Genomic DNA, 20,199 nt, shown 5'->3' on the forward strand with positions numbered 1-20,199 from the left:
TTAATTACGCAGAATTGAATGTTGTCTCTTTCTGAGCAAGAAAAACTGATGCTGCGAAACAAAATGTGCTACACAAAGTAGGGGTTTGCATTAGAATTCACCGATATTTATTCATGGATATTCACTGGATGAAAAATACAGTTTCCGCATGGCTGAAACTCTACTGAAACTCTGCGGAAACTTAAGGTTACTAATAGTTTCTGCAAAGTTTCAGTGCGGAAACTTCAAGTTTCATCAAGTTTCCGCAGTGCGGAAACCAAAGGTGTCCACGAATCCAAATAGTTTCCGCAACTGAAACTTGCTGAAACTTGAGGTATACGCAAGGTTTCAGTATGCGTATACGGTTGAAATACATATGGTTTACCAATGGTTTCCGCAACAGAAACTTGCTGAAACTTGAGGTATACGCAAGGTTTCAGTATGCGTATACAGTTGAAATACATATGGTTTACCAATGGTTTCCGCAACAGAAACTTGCTGAAACTTGAGGTATACGCAAGGTTTCAGTATGCGTTTACAATATTGATATACATAGGCTATACTATAGGTTTCCGCAACGGAAACTGTAGTATTGACTACACAATTTTAGCCCTGGTTTTCAACCAAAAGTCATTTTCCCCCTGAATTCTCATATTGGAAAAAACAACAACACACTAACACTAGTTATCAAAGAATATTTAATGTTATTATCAACATTTACATACATCGGTTGAACATTTTTCTCTTGCATCATAAACATTTTTACAGCTAAGTCCGAGCCCTCAAGTCACGACAGGAGGACAGAGAAAATGTCTGCATTTAATGATGTCTCATACATCAGAGATATAATCTTGCGAGAGGAACTTAGAACTGCATTACTGCAATCAATCAACTAAACCTGAATTCGGTTTATGCAAGTCTAGTATTATTAAGGAAATGTAAAATTACTTGGTATAATAAATGCACAAGTTCACATCATAAGTAGCCAATAAGCACCAAGGTGGATTCCTTTGTTAAAAATTCAGTTTGTAGTCCATCATCAACCAACAGAAAAGTCCTTGAGTGGTTCTCATTCTTTGATGACCCACTTACACTTATCATGCTTATGCTAGTGGTGGCTGCATGTTTTCGGAACTGTGCAACACATCACTGTAGTCTGCATGTATGACCTGTTCCAGTTTCAGTTGACTTTAAAAATATCAATGCTTGAGTATAGAGAGACTTGTTTTCATCATTGGAGAAATGATATCATGTTCAAGTTGGATTGATCTGCTCATCAGTTACTTCAACCTATTGAAAATATATATAAATATAGTTTAACAAAATCCCAATCTAAATAAAACAACATGTTAGATCCTCTCGCATACTCGCTTCACAACATCTAACAACATCCCATAGAAGGTCACGTCAGATGTCAAATACGGAACAACTCTAGACTTATTCGTTCCAATTTATGAAATACAATAATTTTGCAGTTGACTATTTGATTGGTTAATAGAATTTGACCTCTGACGTGACACTCTACAGGATGTTGTTAGATTTAGGCAGTATCTAACATTTAATATTAATTGGATGGACAAAGTCCCTAATGCTGTTCTAGTACAAGCTTTTGTTTGATTAATTTCACATTTTAAGCATTTTTTTTTTATCAGAATGATTTAAAATGAAATGTAAAAATTTATCAAGTGTAAAATATCATTAGTTTATTAAAGATGCCTCTTTTAAACACTTGACTAGGGATAATGAAATAAACAAACTTGAATTTATTTAAACATGTTAAATGTACCTGAATATGTATGTATAGATAACTGATTTGTTCCTGATTTTCAGAATAAATTAAGGAATTTTCTTTCATTCTACTTGTTCATCAAAATATTTTTTTTTATTTGAATAACAACTAGAGGCCCATAGACCTAATAGGTATCATGTAACAACTTTCACTCAATTGAATTTGGTTCGTGTTTTAAACAAAAAGCCATGAAATTCCAAATTTTGAAAGACGCACCATTGTTTATCATAATTATAAACTTAACATGCTTACTCTGGTTACTCAGAAACCAAAGGTGGATCAGAGTAATAAAGATAAAATGCTATTCCATTTTAAAACCACCAGTTGTGTACCCCACCCCACAGGAACCACTAACCCTTGGGCCACAGATTTCAAAATTTTCTAAATGTTATCTTAAGTTTTATTTCATCATAAATGGTTGATTAATTCCAAAGAGCTATATGGACCAACCCTAGTACTAAAACCCCTGACCTTGGGGCTATGAATTTCATAATTATGGTAGATGACTCAGTGCTCATTTCAATCATGCCAACAGTTTGACTGCTTGATGTCCAGGAGTAAAAAAGAAGGGGGGGTATCATAAAATTTGCAAATTTTGTTCCCCTTCACCCGTAGATGCTTTGTACCAAAATTGGTTGAAATTGGTTGAGCGGTTGCAAGGAAGAAGCTGAAAATGTTCAAATGTCAACACACGACAGACAAAAATAGATAGTAATAGGTCACCTGAGTTTACTAAGGTGACCTAAAAATAGGCCTGCTTATAAATACTTATTTTAAATAAATCAGAGAATTTTAGTAGTTAGCTCGCAAAATGAGACTTTCTAAGAAAATGTTAACATCTGTTAATTTGATGGAAATGCCGAACATATAAAGATATTATATAAAGCTTAAAAAGTAGAGGAAAGCAGCTTACACCCCCCCCCTCCCCCACAACACACACTGACAACCACTGACTATTATAAATAGAGAGCTTTAAATTATACAGTGAGATTAAGAAAATAAAAACATAAACTTTGTGCTTTAGTCCTTAATTTCCTAAAATAGAGTTACATAAGTTCTTACTACTAAAACATACTTTTTAACAGAAGTATTCTTCATCCTCTCTTAGTTTTCAGATGATTTGTTCCATGGATATCTGAAATTAAAATAGATCGAGTTAGTACAGTACCGTACAGTAATAACTTTTTTGTTTTTAGCATGAGCTCAGAAAAGTCCCAAAAACTACTTGCATGCCCATTTCCTTGCACCTGACATGCAGTGAAAATTCTATTGGACACATGACAAAGAAAAAAAAATGATTGGAAATTGTATCATTTTAAAATGGACACAGTCACACTCTGGTCTAATTCTAAGTGGCAGTCCTATCAGGCTATCACAATCTCAATTTACAAGATTTTGAAAAGCAATTATATCTGAGAGTGAGAAAAATTAAATAAGTTATAATTTTCCATAAAAGCAAGACTACATCTAAATTATGTTTGTTTAAGATATGTAGGCCTTCTCCGATTCAAAATTATAATTCATTTGATAATTAATTTTATTTAATATTCTATTTTACATCAAGGGAAGATCATTTGTATAATAACACAGAACTAGGACTCTTCAGTGGCCATTGTTGAAAACTGATTTAATTAGTGATAGAAATATGGCAAATGGTAAACAGCTATAAACCTTACAGAGAGATTACAAAAATCTTATTTGTGTATCAGTCATTTTATCAAGTCAATAAAATTTAGAGATCATAAAAGTATTATGTCAAATTTTCATAATGGGTCACATTGCCAGTGGTTAGAGCGACACGCCTAGAGTTGGGGAGTAAGAGCTGATTCCTACATCAAGGGTCTGAATCCAATGTAGTACATAGAGACTGGTCCCTCGGATGAGACCTGTGTTGGTGACGTGTCCACATTAACAAAAAGTTCTCTAAAGGGTAACAAATAAATACAAGTATATGACTGTAAAATGAATCAATATATGTAACTTAAGAAATTGAAAATGGCCAATTGCCCATTTCATCAAGCTCCAGTCTATCATAATACATACTTCAGGTAAATACTGTTCTGTTCATATCAAGAGAATCATTTTTATGGTTGTGATTTCTGATGTATTTAGAAACTGCACCACATTTAATACACAAGGTACAATAAAAACATGGTATTTCTAATGAACAATTACACCATGCACACTACCGGTAAATCAAGTTTTAGGTTGCTAAAATAGTGTTAATTGTTTCATATAGATCAAAACATGCACATGTGTCAGCATGATGTTTATGTATCTTTGTGTATAACTATTTTGTTCACGTACGACAATGTTTCAAACTCATAATGTATGGTATGAAACTTAATAAAATACTTCAACTTGAATAATGTCAGGCATTCTGAAAATTATCAAGTCACTTTCATATCACAAAATCTGCAAGTTCTCAGGAATTTTACTTTCATGACTATACAACATGTACAAATTGGCATTTCACAGTGATACAATACTACACAATGGCATTCTCCCAACATGATGCCCTCTAACACGTCTAATATTTACGATTCTATACTGCATGTATGTTAAAAATATATTCAACCCCTTCCTCGGCTGTGCAGCACAGTCTTCCATCAATAATAAAAACAATTCAGCAAAAAATAAATGTAGGATTCAAGAAACTACTCCTGCGAATAACAATGAACACATCCAGCAGTTATAATGAACAACAAACCTCACCTTTTCTGAAAGAACATAAGCGTGGGGGCAAATCTTTCGATTTTCCGAAAAAGTAAACACCGGATACAAGTTCATAACGATATTATCCTCTAAAACCAACCTACATTTAAAATTCCGGAATACTACAACACGTATTTTTTTTTTTAACATGATCGGGACGATGCAGAAAAACATATTCTAATAATCACACGAAAACATGCAAGATAAATACAATGGTACAAAATGCATGCGGCCGTTTTAACAGCAATTAATTATACGTATTACAACCTAAGCTGAGAATGATTTACAAGGCGCTTTTTCAAAATAATTATAACTGTACAATGGTCGATTTAAATTTTTGGAACGCGCCGTTTTGACCCAACTTTATTCTTACGATTGCAGACAATAAAAACAAAAATAAAGGTGCTCTGAACTGTAAGAAATAACTACCTGTATCTAATCTGTCGTTTGAGGTGCCTTTCTTCTGTGTAGAGTCAAAAGACCTTCTCATCTCTGTTGTTTTTCTTGAGCAAGTTCTTGGTGTTTTCTTCGCCATTTTGTCCCTCTTTCTTCTACTAAAAATCTAACCAATGAGAGAGAAGCATTCTATCGCGATACGCCACCTAGTGATTGAATGTCAGTCTCTACGGAAAATTCCCCTTAGTTTTTGCATTTCTCTTTTGGCAATATTTTTTTTTTACGTTTTATATTGCAGACGTCCTTGCATTTATGACAACTGAATGAACCTGTCAGTTTTAAATGCTTAGATAAAATTGATCATGGAATCGAAGTTGGGTATAAAACCGTATTTTAAGTCCCTTATTATCATGGTTATCATGATTATGGTAATTGTTGAAACGGACTGTCCAGATTTTTACAAATAGATTGAAAATCATATACACATGTACTTAGATTATTGTGTAAAAAAAGGTATACAAGTCAACAAAGTGATGCTGATGGCATATTATCCACATACAAGAGCGATTTACCCCCCCCCCCTTTCTAGTAAGCGATACGAATTAGCTGGTTAAAACTTTATAACAAGTCTGCAAATTTATGTTTATATGTTTTTTAAAATCTTAATCTACGGGATACATTTTTATTTGTGTCCTAAAATAGAATAGATAAATTAACAAAGTACATGTAAGTTTATAATCATTGTTATACAGTGAATTATATAATGATTAATTTTGACCTTCGTAACTTAAATAAAACGAAGAAAAATATTACAAACTATATTAGAATGTGTTGTATGAGTCTCTGTCTCTGTCTCTCTCTGGTATTGCTTTTTATACCTTTGTGAAACTCAAAAGCAAAATTGGAGTTATAAGAATTATTAATCAATTGTTAAAAATTTCCATCTCAGAAAATATCTACATGTACAATTTTAAAATAGTAAATACCGCTACTTCTCAGCATTAGACGATGAACAAAAAATTATTGGTTATTACTCAATACAGAAGATACGGAAACTCTTAATTTTGCGGGCAAATTTATAAATGATATCATGTAATAGTGGTCATAGTCCTTTACACATGTCATGTATATTGTTGTTTACTAAATGTATTTATCTTTTTTTTTATCTTTTTCTTATTATTGTAATAACCTCACACTTTTCTGTTTTGGACTCTAAATTAGAAATAAAACGTTGTTTTATTGTGTACTTAGAAATAACCTAGAGAAAAAAGTTATGAAATAAAATTCATAGACTTTGTTTTCATTAGGTTGCGTGTCATCGATCTCTAAATATTTTCAATATTTGAAGTTAATACAATGGTGGCAAACAAGGAATACCATTAATTGTCGTTTTTTTGTGATTGCCGATTTCTTTGTGGAGAAATTGTAAAATAATATTGAAATTTTTTAAATAGTCTATTGAACTAGCAAATATTCTCCTTACCTGTAGATTAGTTCTATTATTTATTAGATTGATCTATAGATAAATATCTGAGAGGTTTTTCTTTTTTTTTTTCTTTTAATCACCAACACATAATAACTTTAATAGCTTATATGAAACATTTTATATAAAATATTTTATAAAACAATCTTATTTGTTTGATTTATGTGAAGTTTTATATATATAGTGTGTGTGGGATTTTTTTTTTTTTAAATTTTTAAAATTTGAATGTTCAGACACCTTGGGGTCATTACTAGTGACTATACTGTGTATACCATGTACTGCATGTATATATTACGCCTGGTCACAGCCCAGTGTTCCTCTAAGGTAGAAAAACCTCTCAATCCACATAGAATATACAAAAAATACACCAACACGGTAGCAGGTGTCTTTGCGACACGTGTCTCCCCACCTGTGGCACGTGAGGACAGGTGCCCGCGAGTGGGGTTCAAAGAAAAGGATTGGAAATTTGATCAACTTACATACTACTTTTATTAAAAAAAAGTGTTTTCTAAATCACAAATTTAGCACATTATACATCTCAATACGAATACAATTGAACATATTACTAAAAAGTATAGGTACCGCGTTTTCAGTAATATTGCATTTATTAACATCACGAAAGCAAGATATTTGAAAAAAAAATAAATAAATAAATAAAAAAGCCTACACATAATTTGCAATCTAATTAAAATGAGATCTTCCATTCGCTCCCAAGGTATTGTTTCACAAAAACAGACTTTTTACATTAATATTAAGTCTTCCTCGTGCGAATAAGCATTTGGGTAACAAATGAGACGATTTAATTTTAATTAGATTGACATAATATGCTGCAGATCTTAAGAACCATGGCATCAAATGTTCAGGACATGTTTTCTTGCAATATTTACCCGCGGCTTTCGAATAAGATTAACGCCTGTTAAACGAATAAAATGTATTCATGAGAACGGAGATAAAAATACATATATGTACGAGATATTAAATCAATGTATTAAATTATAAAAACAACTACAATGTAGTAACTATTGCTCTATATATCTATGTTGAACACTGAATAGTAAAAAAGGCTTCCTAGTCAGTATGTGTTGTTAACAAATTGAATTATTGAAATGATAATTTTCCATTCAGGAATATAGATACATGTATAAGGAATATAAATGCAAAACTTGCTATCTCAGATAATGTAAACGTTCGCTCTCGTAATTATCTGTATTTCATGCACGATGAAGACACACTAATTTTCTTTTTTAAACAAATTAACATTAAATGTAATTGTAGACAGAGGAATTCGAACCTCCATATATAACCTTTGATTTGTTCTCATACGGAAGTACTGTAATATTTTGTGAAAATAATGTATGTTATGAAAAGAATTAATTCCCGAGGGGGAGTCTCGAGTTGGGTAATGTAGAAAATCCTGGTGAGAGGAATCGATTTTGTTTAGAAATGATATTTTTTTTAATTCCAGCACAATATGAAATAAATTAATATGAAGCAAGGATCTTGTATAAAGTGCTTATCATTGATATCAATATCGGTATGTGTCAGTTTACACAGAGCACATCTCAAAATCTGAATATGAACTAGTAGATATCTGGTATTTAAAAATAAAACCATTTTTTAAAATGTATAAGTAAATAAAAATATGATATGGGTTGATTTTTCTACTCTTTTGAAAAAAAAAATATAATAAAAAACAGTTTCAGTTCGGTTTCAGCATGCGAAAACCATACAGAATCAAAATCAATAGTAAAGATAATATGAGTTGATTTTTCTACCCTTTTGAAAAAAAATAATAGAAAAAAATTCAGTTCGGTTTCAGCATGCGGAAACCATATGGAATCGAAATCAGTAGTAAAAAAGTCATTTGAATTGATTTTTTTTACCCATTTGAAAAAAAAGAAAAGAAAAAGTTTCAGTTCGGTTTCAGCATGCGGAAACCATATGGAATCGAAATCAATAGTTTCCGGAAACTGAAACCTACTGAAACTAAAAAGTATCGTTAAATTGACATTTCCTTAAATTTTACATTGGTTTCCGTTTTGCGGAAACTATTTGGAAACAAACCTAATAGTTTCAGCATACGGAAACCCTACAGAAACTTGCTGAAACTATTATATAGTTTCCGCATTGCGGAAACCATACAGGAAACTTCAACGCCAAGTTTCAGCAAGGTTTCCATATAGTTTCAGTTTTGCGGAAACTGGACTTTTCACCCAGTGATTTGAAGCGTATTTGCCTATCGCCATCTTGGACTAGGGTAACGCACTTTACCCTAGTCCGTTTCTACACAATGCACCTGTCGAATTCCATAATCAAAATCTGCAGTACTTAAAATGAAATTTACATTCATTTAACAAATCTCACACAGAGAATCTGATATTGGCTCCGGTTTTTTCAGATGCCTCGAGGTAGCTTGCAGTAGATGGAATTTTTAAATCTTCAGCACACAGGTGTCACAGAACGAAGGGTTTTCAACATGGCTTCTGATATTTCTCTCTTCATTTCAGTTAATTCCATTTGGCCCGAGTAGGTTTTCAGACTAGACTCGGCACGATGACCGGTGAAAGTCATAACAGGACGACCTGAGAACAAACCATTTGAATCCAGCGTGTGTACAAGTCAAAGGTTGCTCTCAGAGACTGATTTGTGTACCTCTGCGATAATCCTGCTTTTTGAAATATTCCAGCCATCATGTTTCCTATAGTAATTGTCTAAAGGGGACATTGTCTAACCAAAAATGAGAATTAAAAAAAAAACCCAATGTTTTGGTCTTTGGAAAAATCTGTCAGATTTTGGATTCAAATATCTTTTGTACTTCATGAATGATTTCATTGGACACATAGGATCAAAATATTAAAATAAGATTGATTGATTGTATGCTTTGTTTAATATCCCTCTAGAGAATTTTCACTCATATGGAGACGCCACCACTTGCCGGTTGAGAGCTGCAAATTTTGTACCATACTCGGCACTCAGGGCCATAGAGCAGTGACGGACCTTTATCGTGCCAGCACCTACACGGGATATTGCTTCATACGGTCTCATCTGAAGGATCGGTCTCAACGTTCACCAGTGGGATTCGAACCCGCGACGTAAGAGTAAAGAAATTAATTTACCTTTGATTTAAATAAAAAATATTCTGCATATATTAAATTAAGAAAACAATTTAAGCTCTATAATTAATAAACTGGCATTACATATGTCCTTCCCTCAGCTGTGTTTGCGTTCTCCTGGTGTGTTTTTTGGCACTGAAATCCGAGATTTCAATAGGTGTAAATTCTCACGGCCTCGGCATAAAAAAATAAAACAGAATATCAACAAACACTTTTTCGTGAAGTTTAACTACGAAAGCCCAGAAGGCTCATTCGAGATTCAAGTTTCAAAATACGAGATTCGTAATTCGAGTTTCGAAATTGAAGATCCAAACTAACCAATCAAAAGCAAGTTCAACATTTGATTTCTCCCCTTTGTTATGTTTTTATTATCAACAGTCACAGACAAATGTCTTGTAAGACTACACTGTAAAAAATGTGTTTAGATGATAGACACTTTCCTAAGCACTTTCTTGTCACACTTTTTTTGATGCGTTGAAATTCTAAACACATTTAATTTCATTACGTGTAACGGAAAGTGTTTAGACCCTAAACACTTACATGTTTAGACTTTAAACACTTTACAAAACATGTTATGATACATGTTTACAAATTAAACACTTGGATGTTTTCGTTGTCTTCCTGCAAGAAAACTGAAAAAATAACAATTGTTTACATTTTAAATTTTATTCAATGAACATTCAAACATGGATTTTTTATAAAGAATTTTATATTAAATATACATGTACATTAAATTTTTACACGCTGGTTTTAATTCTAACCAGATTACCAATCAGTTATTTCTCATGTCTGTATCAAGTTTAACTTCCAGCAATTTTTCACTGAGCAACACACGCATAATTTATTTTCATCTGTGACCGTCAGTAGGTAATCCACTGTCATTATTTGAGAATATTTTTAGGTTGTTCAAAGCTATAACGAACAGCAGACTTCACAAAACTCAGTTTCCCCTAGAAAGTAAGAAGTGTTGAAAAATGTAAGAACGATGGCATGTCATTGTGGACTTGGAGATGGCAACAGTTACTCTGATACGTGTATTTTTGCTTTCAAGTTCGATGTGGACCATATCCTGTAAGAAAGAAATTCAAATTTTATCAAAATATGCTTTTCAATGGCTGGATTTGTATGAACTTTTTTTTTTTTTTTTTTTTTTTTACATGTTTGATAGCTATTATTGTGCTACTTTTATTGAACCTCGTCTATATAACCACTATTTAGTATTGATACTGTTATAGATATTATTGATATTCTATATAATGTACTCCTTTCTAGATTTCAGGGATACAAAATATAACCGAAGGTAATCTTGATCTACAGCTACATGTGCAAACGCATGTCTGTTTACGTAGCCCATCATGGTCAATTTATGTAAAATAAAAATAATAGTTAACATACCTTTTATCGCAGTAATGTTGCAGTTTAAATGCATTTCACAATCTCTTCATGGTTATCACTTTGATTAGCATTCACTTCCTTTAACATGTTTAATCCATCTTCTTTAGCTAACATTGGGATTTCCTTTGTTTCGATAACCGCTCTATTTATCATTCGAATATATATGCGTCATTTCCGGGAAGATAACTCTGCACTTCACATAAAAGTGTTCAATTTCTAAACACTTATATCTAAACATGTGTTAAATCTTAACATCATTTAGATATAACACACGTTTAGACATAAGTGTTTAGCCGTTAAACACAATCTAACACACGTTTAGACCTGAGTGTTTAGCCGTTAAACACAATCTTATACATGTTTAGGTCAAAACACGTAATGGAAGTGTTTATTTTCTAAGCGCATTTTTTACAGTGTATGTCCGATAGAAAGTAAAATATTCGTTTATAGAGCTCACCACTAACTAGTCTTGTTTCTACATAAAACTTCCTCAACACAGAATCCAGATCATTCGATTCGAATGATTCAAAATGGGGAGAGAGTTCCTTCTCTTGAAAATAGCTGCCAAAGATCTTTGAAGCCATTTTCGTAGCCTTCTGGGTGTTTTCTTCGTCTTAAAAATGTCTTTTAAAGGCTTATCAAATTCGATGTCGTCAAGCGAAGCAAACGTTGCCATCTTTTTAAACAAAATCTGTATTGGAAGTCAAAGCCGAACGCGGTTTGAGATGCGGAATTTAAAAAAAACACATAATCGATTGTGTCATCGATAAGAAGTTCCCTATCTATTTTTGGTCCGATGTAGAATAAATAATTCCTTGTAATCTACATTACAATGCAGAGCTTTGCAATCATACTAATATATATGTACCAGTATATTGCGATTCGTTGACAAGATTTTTGCCATTCCTCATTCAAACCAATATAGAAATGTACCGTAGAAATGCTAGGCATATAACTAGGCTCAATTTTTTGAGTGAGGCAAGGGTTCTGGGATTCCTAGACCCAGACGGGGATAAAGTGGTACCTAAATGATGACCAGTGATGGGGGTTTACAGGGATGGGGTATCCTGATACCTTGGTATTGAAAATAATCTTAGAAAGTTTTTATGTTTTGAATTGTCGCCTGCATCGCACAGTGGTTAGAGCGTATGCTCGAGAGTCGCAAACTAAGGAGTTATCCTTACGTAGCGGGTTCGAATCCCACTGCGGGATGAAGAGACCGGTCCTTCAGTTGAGACCGTAAAAACCGAGGGTTTATGTCACGGTAAGTGATGGCACAAAAAAGTCTCTCATTGTTCAATCATCTTCAGTGACCCTGAAAGCCCAGTGCAGATTTAAAACTTGCAGCCTTCCACCGGCAGGCAGTGATGTCTTAATATGAATGAGATTTTTTTTAGAAGGGATGTTAAACAATCCAACAATTTACAAAACAAACATTTTGAATTATAATTAACATGCGTTCTAAATGAAAATGAGGCACCTGGTGAGATGAATGATTTACAGAAAGTGAAACAACGGATGAAAATATTAATTTAGAACAAAGAAACACATAATTTATAAGTTCTATGTTTTCAGAAAACTCTTGAAGATTTAGTGAGGCATTTGCCTCACTTTCCTCAATGGCAGTTACGGGCTTGCTTGGGCTTTTGAGTTTTAGGTGAAATATGAAAAAAAAACGATGTCAAAAGCCTTTTATTCAACAGAATACTTACTGTTGTACATTATATGCTTGCATGATAATAATAATAATAATATTGATATTAAAGACATAAAATATACATATAAGCATTTTTTCTTCAAATCTTGGATCTGTGGCTCCATCTCTTGTTGGACTACTGGTATCTGTATTTTCTCAACCAGAGAGCTCCAAAGTTCTACAGCGACCCTTTTTATTGTAAGAAAACGAACCTTTTATGTTTCAATTCGAGTCCAGATTGAGAAAAAATCCAGTGATACCAGGACATGGCCCATTTATTGTATTTTCAACGACAGTGTATTTACTTGGCATTAATTTCATTCAAACATGAAGAAGTTGACAGGAGCATTAGTTTTGTATTTCTTAGTTTGCCCGAAATGGTGCTGAATTACTGAAACATTTAATACTCCCTCTTGGTTGTTATTCATTTTGTTGTTTACTTGAATCACACGTGCCTTATTAAAATAAAAGCAACTTTCACAAAAAAAAAAAAAAACCCACAAAAGGCCGGATAATGAAACACCAATTATGCAAACTTCTAGCGGATGAATCTAGATAGTGTAATTTTAGAAGCTCGTTTTTTCATCTCTTTACATTCCTTCTTTTTGGTTCCAAATTCTATCTGCAAGAATAGATATTATTATGGAAACTAAGTATTGTACATTTACATGTAAATATTATTTATTGATAATTAACATGCCGTGGGCAAGCATTGCGCCGGGATAACTTGTTTCTGTGCGCCAGTTTACGAACATTTCACTTGTTTCGGCTCTTTTTGAGCCTCTTCACATGGTCATTAAGATTTTGTGATATCATTCCTCAACGCAAACTTTTGACAAAAGTCGCGGCTTATAACCTGGGCTTGAGGTTACACAGTGATTAATTATAAACTTATCTATTATAAAGTCTGTTTTCTGATTGGTTCCAGACCTAGACAGGAAGCAAAATGAAATAGAAACTTTTAAATAGCACGATATCACAAAACCTTGATATTGTGAAGATACTATTTGAGCACATTTTATTGTTGTGAGCTTTACAACACTAATATTGATTTTACTCTTTTGGTTTAAATTGACTTTACAATATGTTGTTGATATACGTCATTATATTGATATAATTAAATTAACTGGGTTGATCGAGTAAACATGTAAAATATGAATTAAATGGTTGATTCCTTGATAATTGACTCATTCATTCTATTATCTTTATAAAACTTAAATCTTACCCTTCCATCTTCATGGCAAAGCCGACAATACTTTGAATTCAAGAGCTCCAACCCTGTTGATAAAAATTGGTTTCCCAGGCGACAGCCTCGTTTGCAAATACAGGGGCATGACAAATCTCTAGGACAAAGGTTTGTGTGTTGTGACCTCAAGGACCCCATTGCTACACATTCTGTCCCCCTTGGACATTCTCTACAGAAAAAATAAACTTGGTTGATTAATTATCTGTTTTTATGTAATGATTAATTTTGTTCTCATCAAAGGCGTTCTACAAATGTAACAATTTGGGTGTATCCTTTTGTGTTTTCAATAAATCGCAAATATCTCTCAAAACATTTACAATTGGTATACAATAATTTTACTATTAATTTAATGGTATACAAATACCTTCATTTCTAAACAATGTATGTGCGCGGGATATTTTGACACCGAGAGTAGAAGAAGACCATCATGTTTTACATGTATATATTTTTATTCCGAAAGCACAATAAGATATAAATTGTTCAATTTCTTTATTCATTAATTTGTACATGAATTATGCCACATAAATTCACAAAGTTATTTACATCGCAAAGCTGTGTTTCTTCTTAGGTGATATCGATATCAAGGAGCTATAAAGAAACATGGTCGAATGACTTCTTAAAATCACATGATCGAAATGTTAATCACCTAAATTGTTTGAGCCAAAATAATGTATTTTACTTTTATGATGTACCAACCCAAAGCCTCTACAGTAAATAATATTGTTATAGTTTCCAAACTTACATTCTCCGATCAGAGCAGTCCCATGTATTTTTAGGCGGACTCCGTGTCGTTGTTATCGGGTTAATCTCCACATCAAATGCAGGAATTGCCTCCCCTGGAGCAATTCTCCTTAATTTCTCTTGTAACAGTTGTTGAAATATAGTTTCAATGGTATTAAAAATTTCTCTGTCCGATACTGGAGAAGCATTTCTACTGGATGATTCGGGAAACAATTGCGCCTCTGTACGTTCATGCAAGATTGTTAAAATGAAAGGTAGAACACATGCATGTAACATCTCCATAACGTATATATTAATTACAAGAAGAATTAAAATGCTAAATGATACTTATATAAATGTTACAGAATATCATTATACTTGCGGTACATACATGAATTAGGTTTTTGAGCAAAATAATTGGTTTTACCAAACAAATGTTTTATGTAGAATTAATTATAACTAAATATAGATTTAGATCCGGTGTTAGGTTATTTTCTTTCACAAACGTGCTGAACATTAGGAAATTAGACCGAAACTGTCAGGTCTATAATTTATCCTTTTCATCTTAAATAAATTCACTTCACTATGCAATTAAAGCAAAAAAAACTACATCCATCATTGCATGCATGTATCAGCTATAACGACATTTTACATGTGTGAACTGTGTAAAATTGAATCTTAGTAGTTTTATTATCATTGTTTTCTATATTATATTCCTAAAAAGGACACAGCTTTAATTTACTGATTTTGTCCTCCTAGTTCTCCTGTTCGTAATTAATTTTAGAAAAGATGAAAGTTTTATTTCGTTGTGGATGGGAATTCCAAACACTTTTTTTTCATAATCTACACATTAAATTAGGAAACTTAAAACACCCTCTTTAATTATCACAGAAGGATACTGGGAATTAATTTGTGAAGCGAAGAATATGATAAAATAAATAAAAATGTGTTTGTCAAATAAGATTCTCCTCACCTCACCCTCTCCCCGAGCATGCTCAAATTGTAAAATATTTGATGAATATTATAACATTTGTGTAGTTAAAGCAATACATGCATATGGCCAAAGGACATTTGAAAAGGCGTTTATAGTTAAAGGGTACTTAACACACACACACACACAAAAAAAAATGGATGCATGGATTGATACATATTTTTTGACTGATTTTTATTTGAAATGACATGAATAATAATTCCCTGAAATATAAAGAGGTTTTCCTTATTACTTAGATATGAGACGTTGCTTTGCTTTCTGTATAATTCCATACAAAATTTTGCACAAATTTTTAACCGTATGACAAAATTGTTAAAAACTCTACAACTATATACTTGATGAACATTATTCAGGTTACCAATTTAAATGTAAATCTATGAGAAATATTGCTGATTTCTGAAAAAAAAAGTTTGTGTTATTTATCATTAATAAGCTTTCAAAAATTGAAAAAAAAAATTATAACTACAATTGTTTAATACTTCTACTGATAATTACTGTGAAATGACAAATTTTCGTGGGTGTGTGTGATTTTTGTTGTTCTCGAGGTATGTAGAGACCCACAAATTCATGACCACCATAAAATATAAAATTTAATATGAATTACTATTTACTAGACATTCCTTTAACCACGAAATCAAATCCCCATATATATCAATATTTTATTCTCAAACCTCGAAAATATGCGCCCGCAAACATATATGATTTTATAGTAAGCGGTTTTGGTATATGAACCATATTTTTTTCTTTTAATTCCAAATGAGAGAAATTTTATAACGAAGAGGAGAAAACCTTGTAACACATAATATTTGAAAGTAAAATTGGGTAAATTACAAAAAATGTACAAGAAAATGTGTGCTTATTGACGTAATTTCATCTCAATTCTTGGGATTTGCATACTATTTATTTGTTATGAACCATCTTTAATTGAGTATTCATGAGGACTGGATAGTTTTGAAAATTTTAAATAGTGTTTTGTTTACTTTAAAACGAAAATTTAGTTCACTAATTTTTATTTTGAAAATTAACATATGCACATGACGTCGAGTACTCTTTTGAAATCTTAGAATAGATTTTTTGAAAACGGTAAAACTTTTAATCAAATTAAATTTGTAAAATAAATATATGTTTTTAAAGAATTGAAATTGAATTCGTATTAATTTTATTTTAAATAATTAACTTAAAACATTACCGTGGAAGATATAATGACGCATTATACTACTAAGTAAAATGTTAACATTAATAATGAATGAATGAATAATAATTATAAGAGGAAAAAAGGTGCAAGAAACACATGTACCTGTCTTGTAAAAACGCGTAACTCTGTAACTGCTTGTAGTACATGATTATTATGTAAATAGAAACGGACAGACCACACTCACTCATTTCCTCAATTAAATTTTTAATGAATAAAATTGAGAAATAATTTTCAAATGCTATATTTTTGAGGGAGTCAAATTTTAAAATGACGTAAAAGCTGTCAAATTTGCATTTGGCCAGTGTTTTTTTAGCCAATTGAAAAAAATGTTGTGTTTAATAAATAATGTTTCATCCGAAAAATATTTCCACATTTTTACTTCACAGATATGGTTTGCACCTTTACATTCCTCGGATATTTCAAGAACTTTCAACTACAGATTCAAGTATGACAATGTACAAAATACAAAATAGAAATTCAATGGAATACATTATTTCATAACCCGGAGATAGTTATTTTTTTTTTAGATTCAGAATTTTCAAGCACATTTTCTAACATAAGGCTAAATTAAAGACTAAAGTGTATTTTTTAAAGTCACGTTAATGACGATTTCATTTAAACTTTGAAAATTCACCTTGAGATCCGGGACATATATAGCCTACAAGAATTCACTTTTTCAATATTTCAATTTACATTTATGTAGCAAATATACTATATATAGTATATTTATTAGATTTCGATAAAACGTTGTTTGATTTCTATGCACATGAAGTTACAAGTACTGGTATAAAATACTTGTAAAATTAATTATAGCTCAAACTTTTCATGACATCATTTTCTTGTAACTTCAATTATATACAATGTAGTGATCAAAAAGTGAAAAAGTGCGTTCTTAGCTCTACTGGTCAGAGACCAGAAGAGCTTATGCGATAGTAAGGTGTCCGTCGTCCGTCCGTCTGTCAATTTTTCAAAATGCTACTTCTCCTACAGTTTTGATCTGATTTCAATATAAATTGGCACAGAAGTAGACTACACTACGATACATAAAAAAGTGCATCGGTTTTTGATTTTGATGAACGGTGTTGCCACGGTTACTAAAACTAGAAATCGCTACTCCTCCTACAGTTTTGGTATGATTTCAATAAAATTTGTCACACAAGTACATTACACTAAGATACATTATTAAGTGCATCAGTTTTTGATTTCGATGAACAGTGTTGCCATGGTTACTAACCAGAAGTCTCTATCGAGACTGAAGCTCTACTGGTTTGTACTTATAGTTAAAGGAAAAGAAAAGCACTTAAGCAGTTGGGTATTGAAACTTTACAACAGCAATGAATAGAATAATAATCCTTGATTAAGTCTCTTTATGTTCTTAGGGTAGTCTACTTGCATGCCACATTATATTATAATCAGACTAAAACTGTATTTGGAGTAGCATTTTGAGAGTATTTAAAAGAAATTTCTATTTTTAGTAACCAAGGCAATAATGTTCATCAAAGTCAATAAAGTGCCACGCCACAGCATGATACGCCCGTCAAAAAATTACAATTATAATGTATCTTAAACAGTTAAAAGTGCAGGAAAATCATGTCAACCTTGATTTTAAGATTTCAATGATTTTTACACACCTTAAAAAAATTTGTTTATCCATCTCCTGTGGTGTATGCATTAATTATAACAAATATTGCATCATTCATAGATTTCTATACCTTGCCAAACGCCTATCATATTAAACAATATCAAATTACACAACTTAATCAATACCTAATTAATTTTGGAAATAAAAGGCTGGCCATCAAATATAAACTGACCAACAGTTCCTCTGTCTAATTCCCATAAGACCATGCTCTGAAGAAATGAAAGAGACATGCAGCTAGCCTTCCTACATTGAACACATTAATTAATCTTTAACTGAATGCTTGTCTACTCATTACTCCCAAAAGATTATTGGATCTGCACTATCTACCATAAAACATTTTTAAACGTACAAAACATCAATGATTTTTTTTTAGATTTAATGTCAGACAGTTAATTGTTAATATGCAATTCATACGGACATGCAGATTCCACCCCTACCCCCATAAAATTAATTTTTAAGTTCATAATATTATGTAATATCAAAATAGTTTAATATGCAATATCAAATTAGTTTTAATTCTTCTCATCAAATTCATTTTAAAACTTCGGCTAGCCAACTGAAGCTATTTTTAATCCAACAGGCTTAAGCTCTATTTACACGGTCTGACTTGTAAGATGTGATTTCAGATGTGATTTCACATCTGACTCCAGTGTTTCATTTACACAGTATGATTTGTCAGACATGAAGTTCATTAATATTTCCCTCTAAATTTTTGTTGTTTACATTTCAAAATGGAAGATGATGATACTTTTACAGTCATTTGTGTTTTAATGAATCTACTTCTTTTTGATATAGTTCTTTGTTCTGTAGTTAATTTCAGTTCTTTCTTCTGTCCAGCCAATAGAAAATGTCCTCTCAGGATTTCCCCCACATTTTAATTGCAATAAATAAGATTAATTGATATTGAATTATCTATGGAGAAGAAGTGCGGGAAAAATTCACATGTTAGTTCTTCTTTATATAGATCAACCTCTTTGACCTTTTCAATGATTGGTTAAAACCATCTGACTTGCCAGACGGAATAGAGCATGTTTCTATTCCATCTGACTCCATCTGACTTCATATCTGTCTTATGATTTTCCTATTTACACGGTATGATTTATAAGATGTGGCAAGTCACATCTTACAAATCAGATCGTGTAAATAGGGCTTTACCCATTTGGCCCAATACTCAAGGGATATAGATAGCACCGATGCTCTTAACAGCTACTCCTCACACTAAACTCATTAATTTCTCTCTCTAATTTAATTGACATGCAATTTTCTGTTATCAAAATTTTTCTTGACCAGTGCTTGATAATTAGACTCATGGGAGTGGTGGAATTTCTCTAACATACATTATATTTGTTATAGATTGCTGTCAAGTATATGCTAAAAACAATAAGTATTTTCTTGATTTAACATTTTTCTAATAAGGTTAGTGCAATAGTTTTACATTTTTTTGAATGAGTAAATGAATAGAAAAAAAGACATCTTTTTTTAAAAATTCCACTTAAATTAAAGGTCACAGTGACCTTGAAATAGGTTGACACACCTTCTACCTAAGATGCATAAACTGGCCAAGTTTGATGATCCTAAGTCTAATAGTTTTCTAGTTATGGACCGGACAGGATTTTTCCATATTTGGCTATAACTTCTTAATTAAAGGTCAGAGCGACCTACTTTTTGTGCGCAACACACCTTCTACCCAAGATGTATCAGCTGACAAAGTTTGATAACTCTAGGCCTTATAGTATTAAAGTTATGAGCCGGACACGAGAAAAGCTAACAGACGGACGGACGGACAGACGGACAGACAGACGGACATGAAGCCTATAACATAATACGTCCCGTCTTAAG

At 32.1% G+C, this 20,199-nt stretch overlaps 1 protein-coding gene and 1 long non-coding RNA gene across 2 annotated transcripts; both read right to left on the bottom strand.

Annotated features, from left to right (window-relative positions):
• Positions 1-659: 659 nt before the first annotated feature.
• On the bottom strand, positions 660-4,886 carry LOC134256768 (uncharacterized). The gene is made up of 3 exons (XR_009989785.1): positions 4,484-4,886; positions 2,844-2,903; positions 660-1,269 (listed from the first exon to the last, which is right to left on the bottom strand). It is a non-coding gene; the product is annotated as an uncharacterized LOC134256768 (long non-coding RNA).
• Positions 4,887-12,544: 7,658 nt separating this feature from the next.
• Positions 12,545-15,158, bottom strand: LOC134256766 (uncharacterized). The gene is made up of 3 exons (XM_062739438.1): positions 14,555-15,158; positions 13,792-13,981; positions 12,545-13,188 (listed from the first exon to the last, which is right to left on the bottom strand). The coding sequence occupies exons 1-3, from the start codon at positions 14,833-14,835 to the stop codon at positions 13,105-13,107; spliced, it is 555 nt and encodes a 184-aa protein (XP_062595422.1). The 5' UTR covers positions 14,836-15,158; the 3' UTR covers positions 12,545-13,104.
• Positions 15,159-20,199: the final 5,041 nt, after the last annotated feature.

The sequence above is a fragment of the Saccostrea cucullata genome, unplaced genomic scaffold, assembly GCF_032062105.1.
Source record: "Saccostrea cucullata isolate Sc308-1 unplaced genomic scaffold, CSIRO_AGI_Scuc_v1 ctg1976, whole genome shotgun sequence".
Lineage (NCBI taxonomy): Eukaryota > Metazoa > Mollusca > Bivalvia > Ostreida > Ostreidae > Saccostrea > Saccostrea cuccullata.

Bases quoted from the DNA above. Each gene is read 5' to 3' on its own strand.
- LOC134256766 (XM_062739438.1), bottom strand. From the start codon at position 14,835: ATGGAGATGTTACATGCATGTGTTCTACCTTTCATTTTAACAATCTTG. The intron at 13,982-14,554 runs GTAAGTTTGGAA...TTTTTTCTGTAG, and splicing joins GACTGCTCTGATCGGAGAAT to AGAATGTCCAAGGGGGACAG. The intron at 13,189-13,791 runs GTAAGATTTAAG...CTATTCTTGCAG, and splicing joins TTTGCCATGAAGATGGAAGG to ATAGAATTTGGAACCAAAAA.